This window comes from Bidens hawaiensis, unplaced genomic scaffold, assembly GCF_021521415.1.
Source record: "Bidens hawaiensis isolate Kalapana, Puna unplaced genomic scaffold, B.hawaiensis_p1.1 tig00009513_1, whole genome shotgun sequence".
Classification (NCBI taxonomy): domain Eukaryota; kingdom Viridiplantae; phylum Streptophyta; class Magnoliopsida; order Asterales; family Asteraceae; genus Bidens; species Bidens hawaiensis.
Genome location: NW_027491706.1, coordinates 808,089 through 816,394, shown reverse-complemented (window position 1 = coordinate 816,394; position 8,306 = coordinate 808,089). Strand labels below are relative to the sequence as shown.

General features: G+C 33.0%; 2 protein-coding genes across 2 annotated transcripts; one reads left to right on the top strand and one right to left on the bottom strand.

Annotated features, from left to right (window-relative positions):
- Window positions 1-558: 558 nt before the first annotated feature.
- LOC143532615 (xyloglucan endotransglucosylase protein 1-like) lies at window positions 559-2,916 on the top strand. Its single transcript, XM_077027620.1, has 3 exons — window positions 559-846; window positions 2,202-2,395; window positions 2,572-2,916. The coding sequence occupies exons 1-3, from the start codon at window positions 559-561 to the stop codon at window positions 2,900-2,902; spliced, it is 813 nt and encodes a 270-aa protein (XP_076883735.1). The 3' UTR covers window positions 2,903-2,916.
- A 3,045-nt stretch (window positions 2,917-5,961) lies between these two features.
- LOC143532629 (uncharacterized) lies at window positions 5,962-6,399 on the bottom strand. Its single transcript, XM_077027630.1, has one exon. It carries the CDS (start codon window positions 6,397-6,399, stop codon window positions 5,962-5,964), a length of 438 nt encoding a protein of 145 aa, XP_076883745.1.
- Window positions 6,400-8,306: the final 1,907 nt, after the last annotated feature.

Sequence of the window (8,306 nt, the reverse complement as noted above, 5' to 3'; positions counted from 1 at the left end):
CTTTTATGTTAAATAAGAAAAGTATTCGACCAACTCCAAATACTTTCTCAAATACAAATGAATATTAATAATACTCATTTGTTGATAACAATTTATATTGTATTAAAAATTAATAATATTCATTCATTGTTTATTTTTATCTACATATCGATTTAATTTTGTTTTAAACAAAGGAGCACATACAATATACTAGATATTTATGAATAGACAAACAATAAAGTTTTTAAGTTATTTTTCTCACATTTTTTTACGTGAGTTTTTACTTTTACGACTAGGTCATCATTTTTCACATCATTGTTTTACGTTTTGGTCAAAATTTTGTTATTTCAAGTTTTAACGTGTCGTAACACGTGAGTTAGCATGCCACAATGCCAGTGCACATTCAACATTTTATCGTCTTTTTTTACGTTTAACTTCCCCGTCATAACGCACTGGTAATGACACCTGATTTAAAATAATAAAAATATTTTAATGATAAGCTTCAACATCTAGTCCTCAAACGGTGAGTCTATATACACAAACACACCTCACATATGAAGCCAACAATCAAGTTACAAGATGTTGTCTTCTTTGTACTCAAGCTACACAACTTCTCTTATTATATTCTCTATTAGCTTCTTGCTAGTTGCTTACACAACCGGTGCTACAAACTTCTACAATGAATTTGACATAACTTGGGGCGGTGGCCGTGGTAAGATCGCGGGCACCGGCGACATGCTTACACTCTCTCTAGACCGAGTCTCTGGCTCGGGTTTTCAGTCGAAGAAGGAATATCTGTTTGGGAGAATTGACATGGAACTTAAGCTCGTGCCAGGGAACTCGGCTGGAACTGTCACGGCATATTATGTAAGTTTAACTTCGAATATCTAAAGGTTATGTTTTTGGTCACATAAAATGTTGTAGTTTATTTCAAGTTTATGTTTTTGGCTGCATAAATATATATCGTTCTCGATTCGTATAGGTTTTTAGATATAAAGGTTGTCATTTCATATATTGTTTCATAGCTAGTGTGAGATAGCACACTTGATAAAGGCACTTTACTTTTGGATGAGAGATTGTTGATTCAAGTCTAGACAAAAGACACATTTAGTATAGTTAGGGTAAAATATAGGTTTTTTTTACATATTTCCTCTTTCTAACGTTTGAAATTACATATTTTTTTAAAATACATGTTTTTAATACAAAATACAAAATGTATAATGCATTTTAAAATATTCTAAGGTTGTCATTTCATATATCGTTTTCACCGTTTGTATTTTTTAAGGGTCAATGAACAGAGAATTGTCTAGGTATTCCATACGGGGTGATTCAGTGGCAAAAGGCTGCTATCAGCTAGCCCAACCCCGCTGTACGGAGAGCTTAAGCTCCTCCAAGTTATCTCCAGCTCCGGGAAAACCCACTCGCTCAAAGGCCTACTGTGGTAAAACCCTCATGATCAAACCGGAGTTTACAAAGATTTTGGTCTTCCTATGTCATCTCGAAAGTGTTGTCTGTGAGGATTGTATCTGGTTCTCTATTGAAAAATTCATGCTTCCAACCACGACACCACATTAGAAAGGACTCACCCCAGACCCGGCCTAAGGGGAGGGCGATGAGGGCAACTCTTCCGAGAGGCCCATAATTGTAATATTTATATTTTATATATAATTTTGTTTTTAACCCAAAAGCATACAAAATTAATACAAAAGGTTATGGGTTTGATTCCCACAATTAGTATTCTTTTTTTATATAAAAAATCTTCATTTTATATGTTATTTTAGTAACATTATATTATTATTTATTTGTTTTGGGTTTTTGAAAGGCAATCTTATTGGTAAACTTGTAAAATTATCTGTTACATAATTGAGAACGCGATTTTAGAGGCCCGTTTTTTACTCGTCACATGTATCAAAATTTTAAGGGGTTCTTGGAGATGGCATGGACTCCCCAATTGTATTATAGAACCAAAAATAAATTTACTTTTGTTTAATTGAAATTTTGATGTTTAAAATTTTTTTAATTAATTATGGTTTTATTTGTCTTTCTTCTTTCTTTCTTTTTCTTTTTTCCTTTCTTTGTCTGTATGATTCAATACATGATCACCCATTCCCTTAGTTTTGTGCCATTAACATTAACGCTTAAAATGCAGATTGTTGGTTTAGATAATAAATGTATGAAGTTCATTGTATATTAACTAATTTGGTGTTTAATGTGAAAAACAGTTGTCATCACAAGGTATAAACCATGACGAGATAGATTTCGAGTTCCTAGGTAATTTGACCGGCGACCCATACACGCTTCACACCAATGTTTACACCCAAGGCAAAGGCGAAAGAGAGCAACAATTTCAAATGTGGTTCGACCCTACTTCGAATTTCCACACTTACTCCATCCATTGGACTCCCCGAACAATAGTGTAAGCGCATTCAAATTTTTAACACTCCTTACAAAAGATTTTCCGTTTGTGTAGATAGCGTTAATTAAGCCGTTAGTGCTTGTGGTTTTTAAAAAGTAACAGTTTGCCACTTTTGATAAGCTTGGATTGGTGGCTTTTGTTACGTCTTCTAATCTCCTTGCATTATTTTTCACTAGTTTTCTTGTAGACAATACACCAATAAGAGAATTTAAGAACCGAGAAGCAATTGGTGTTCCTTTTCCGAAAAACCAACCGATGAGGCTATATTCAAGCTTGTGGAGTGCGGACGAGTGGGCAACGAGAGGCGGGCTAGTCAAGACCGATTGGACCCATGCCCCTTTCGTGGCTTCGTACCGTAATTTTAAAGTTAAACCTAGTGTCAAATCACACTCGAATATGACTCGTAAGGAAAAAATAAGATGGGTTCAGAAGAACCATATGATCTACAACTATTGCACCGATAATAAGAGGTTCCCGCGAGGGTTTCCTGCCGAATGCACAGTTTAGGTTCTCAACTAGGTTAGTACCATAGCTTGTTGTACATGTATACATAGATAAAAATGCCCTTATATACTTTATTAAATATTGTGTTATGCAAATTGTACGAATAAAGGGTTTGTGTAAGTAGTTGGTCATTGTCTAGGTCTATAAATATTGGCTTTAATAATTTAGTAAATTAATATTATATTATTAACTATCAAATCTGTAACTCGATGATTAATTGGATGATTAATTGGAAATTCGTTTCCCATTCTTGTAAAAAAAATCTTGAATACCAACATTTACCATTATTGTTCTTGAACGCCAATGTAGCCCCCTTATTTTGTTCACGAGCAAAAGTAATCAAACCGAAAATTAAGTGATGACTTTATAGTACATTCAAACTTTTTTGTGTACGTTTTGACTTTTAAAAGTCAAACATAGTCAAACTGTCAAATGTATATCCATGTGTACACAATCAATTAACCTGTATTTCTTGTATACCTAAAAAAAAAATCAACATGTATTCTCAACATTTTGAAATTGCCAAAACTGCCATGGCAGTAAACTTTGTGTAAAAGTCAAAACTGACATATTTTACTCAGAAACTCGATTCAGAAACTGGATTTTTTTTTATAAACTAGGTATATATGACTTTCCTAATCACTTGGGGGTGGGGTGGGGGGGGGGGAGACTTTGATTTTTAATCACAAATAGGGTAGTAGTTTTTAATAGTGGCGAATAAGAAATTTGGTACAAGTGTGTAAGAGAATGTAAAAGGGTTGTCAGGTGAGAGAATCTTATTTGTATTTGATAATGGCGAATAAGGTTAATTTCTTTTGATAGTGGCGAGTAAGGTTAATTTCGTTTGATAGTAACGAGTAAGAGTGAGGTCATTTGACTAGGTATCATTAGTACTTAGTATCGGCGAATAACCTTAACATCTCTTGATATTGGTGAGTAAGAGGCTAGGGCTTGTATTCTACATATTGTTTATATCTCATAAAATATTTTAAAATTTTATTTTTAATATTTATATCAGAAGATAATGTTAAGTATATATCTCGAGGGGTTAACAATACTGTTATACCAACCAAATAGAAATTTATTTTTTAATGTTGTTTATATTTCATTATATATCTCTTTCATCCAAAAGACGCTAGTATGGTTGGTAATTTGGTATACATTTATACTCGTGTGCGAAACTCTTAGGGACAAGGAACTGAGGAAGGGCTTGTCCCATGTTTTTAGGCTAAGAACTTTTAAATATATCGCATATAATTATAATAAATTTCGTTAATATAACACATACATCCAATAATATTTTTTAACTTAGAAATGATTATATGTGATTTTTGTCAATCCAAAATCAAAGCAACTACAAGATATATTAATTTTTATTTACAAAAAAGAATATATGCGTAAGAACTTAACATTATCTTCTAATATTTCTACTTTTGTATAACAATATTAAAAAATAAATTTTTAAAATATTTTATGAAATATAAACAATCTGTAGTAGAATACAAGCAGAGCCTAGCCTCTTACTCGTCAATATCAAGAGATATTAAGGTTATTCGCCAATACTAAGTGCTAATGATACCTAGTCACATGACCTCACTCTTGCTCGTCACTATTAAACGAAATTAACCTTACTCGTCACTATCAAAAGAAATTAACCTTATTCGTCACTATCAAATACAAATAAGATTCTCTCACCTGACAACCATCTTACATTCTCTTATACATCTATACCAAATTTCTTATTCGTCACTATTAAAAACTACTACCTTATTTGTGACTAAAAATCAACCCCCCCCCCCCCCCCAAGTGATTAGGAATCTCATATATACACCATTTCTAAAAAAATTCCAGAAACAATAAATATACAGAACTCCGTCATATGAAAATTATACCTGGTTAGTTAGGAGGTCCATGAATTATGATAATCAAAAAAGCTCTAGAGCATTAGGAGGTTTATGATATGATAATCAAGAAAGCTCAAGAGCCCTAAATAGTGAAACAATAAAACCATGTTAGTATAGTTTATTCGTGTTCCACATGTTGTGATCATTTCCTACAACCCAAAAGTCGTAGTTCATCTCAACACGAAATTCGAATCTTACTATATAGGAAATAATATCATACTTGTCATCATGTTGTTAAAATAAGGGGTTTTCTAGAGACACTTCACTTTTGCTAGAAACACCCACCAATACGTCCGTATAGAGCTATACGAGGGCTATACGAGGCATATTGGGCCCCGTATAACCTCCCGTATAGCTTTATACGAGACGTATTGAGGGGTATATGGGTGTCTCCAATAAGAATTTAAAATAATGTAATACACTCATTACCTTATCATTGTCACATCACAAAGTATCTATAATGTAGTGTAGTACAGAAGTTTTGTTGTTTTTTTTCCCTTATTTGAAAGATTTGAAAACGTAATGTATAGTACAAAAAGATATTTATATGGGTTTGTACTAATCATCATACATAGGTCATAGACATCAACATGACTTTTGACTTATTATGGAATAATGTATCTTTGTGCAACCTAAAACAACGTACATATAAATAAAAAAATAAAAAAAAAACTCATTTTATACTTATCATCATACACATCACACATGCCATCAACACAAAAAATGATTTGCTATTACCAAATATGATTTTGTGTAACCTTGTATAACAATCCAAACACATAACAAAGACCATTAATGACTCATTAGTGCATCTTTCATCATGACACACTATCATTAACGTTAAAATGACTTCTTATGACCTAATAGGCCTTTTCTTCACGGACCGTCACCGACAGCTACCATTCTCATTAAGGGGCCACCGAAAGCTCTTAATTAGTCTTAACATATGCATTAATATTTAATATGGTATAAATAATTAAGAATTACTTATATGATGTATATTAGGTACAGAAAATCAAGGTTTTCTAAGTGCATGAGCTATGACTATACTAGAAGCAAGAAGACTTGAAGTTCATGGAACAACAATATTAATAAGAATTTCTAATACATTTCTAGTAGATAACATCTCTTCAATTAAGCTGTTTTCGTATTTATTCTTCACGGCGAACACGAATTAGAATCAGATGATCCAAAACTAGTGTCTCTCTTATACCTAAGTTGTAACGAAACTTGTCTTTCATATCGTAACTGTCGATAAAAATTCTTGATAAACATCTCTGCTCTCTTATCAACATCATCTTCTTCAGGAAAACTCGTAGTTCTTTGTACATGAAAGCTTTTAGTCTTCTTCAACCCTCGAGAAGAAGAACCCGAGTCACAAAACTCCGAATTATCATTATCTTCATCGTCATCTGAGGACGACACGATTGCGGTCAACCCTAATCGTTCGCCGAAGCTTAGCCGCCTATGATTGCCACGAGTGTAGGCGGAGACAGGCTGCCACTGGTTTACATTGGAGTTTACGAAGAAAGTGACCTTGTTTATGACGGTTTTTAAGGTTCTTAGTAAGTGCCATTTGTTGTTGTGTTCTGCCATTGTATTGAGATGAGTTAAAGTAAGAGTTTAAGGTTGTAGGCTGATAATATAATGGATATGAAGAAAGCGTGGGAGGAAAGGAAGGGAACCAGGTAACGTGTAGAACAAGAGACGCGGGTTAATGCATGTTGAAAACTTGTTTATTATATAAGTTAATACTAAATAAGCTAGCTACTAGAATGACAAAAGACGATGCATTTTCTCCAAAAGAAAAGGTAAAAATAACAATTTAAGGTTTATGTTTTGTTAAGGGTATGTTTGGCTAAAATAGCTGGTAGGTGTAGCTGGAAGCTGGTGGCTAGTGGCTTTAAGCTGGTGGCTAGTAGGTGTAACTTTTTAGATATATTTAGATGTTTGGTAAAATAGCTGGAGCTTTTAATAAAATATATAAAATGACCAAAATGGAAATAATATTAAGTAATTAAAATACTAAAGCTTGTAGTTTTTTCTAAACGTTACTAGTTGAGTTTCAAGCTTTAAGCTTTTTCTCATGACCTAAAAGCTTCAAGCTTCTTCAAACAAATAAGGCTTTTAATTAAGTATGAGTTTTTTCTTAAAAGCTTGAAGCTTGAAACGCCTAAAAGCTCCTTGCCAAACATACCCTAAAAAGACGATGTATATGTATGTTTGGTAAAACTAGCTGGTGGCTGGAAGCTGAAAGCTGTAGCTTTTTAGATATATTTAGGTGTTTAGCAGAGTAGCTGGAGCTTTTAATAATACTAATTGGGTGCCCGCGCGGTGCGACGGAGGGCGCGTGCAACCTGACAGCAACCGCATAATCAGTGTCGGTACGTGATTCACTTGATAATAGTGCACACATAACCCGAATGCAGACGTGTACATCGTGTAATGGCAGTAGGTGTGTAACCGATGGTAAAAATCAAGAAACAAAGCTGAAATATACAGTAATTTCAAATAGATAATTTTTTAAACCAACATATTTTGATCTGAAACCCTTTCCGACTTCGCACCGTTTTAATCTGAAGCATGTTCTGACCTGGCCCCTTTCGACTCAAAACCGTACTGACACGAACCGAACTAAATTAACCTTTTTTGTATCGACTCATTTCGACGCTACTTTGGTCTTACACATGACCTGAGCTCTGACTCGACTTGTTGCCAATCATAACCGGTAATCACGTAGTATACTAATATTTTAATGTTAAAAAAGTATAGCAATATCATATTCAAATTAAAGAGAATAAAATGTTCTTTTTTATGATGTAATTTGTTTAAAAAAAATATTAACATGTGAAAAAGTTATGGTCTTTTAAAGAGTCACGGGGGTAGTTAGTTTTGAATAAGGGTAAAATATGTAACTATTATATAAATTAACAAAAGTTGATGAAAGTTCAAGTATCAAACTTGTAAATTCAAATGTAAAGCTTCTAGCTTTTTCTTAAACGCTAGTTAGTAGCGTTCAAATATGAAGTTTTTTCTCTAAACTTAAAGCCTGAAGCTTTTTCAATTAAACAAAGCTTTTTATTGAGTATGAGTTTTTACTTAAAAGCTTGAAACTCTTAAAAGTTTTTTGCCAAACATACCCGATGTATTTCTGTCAAATAAAAAAAATAAAAGAATAAAAAATCAAAAGAGAATTCCATGATACGTAAATTACTAAAGTTGAAAACCACAACCAACTTGGGGCCTAAGTTTTGGAAACAACGCGGCAACTAACATACAGCTAATTTGGCTAATGGTATGAAATTGTCTTGTAATACTCGATTATAGTATTAAGATTTATTATAAACTAGTTGTTTTGTTTTACCGGCGTTGAAATCCATGTATCGGTACTCGTTACGGTATACACATCATTGGTAAAATTTGAGCATTTAAACCAAAAAAATATTATTCATCAAATAATATATAAATAACAAAATATTTAATACGATACATATTTGGTCAGC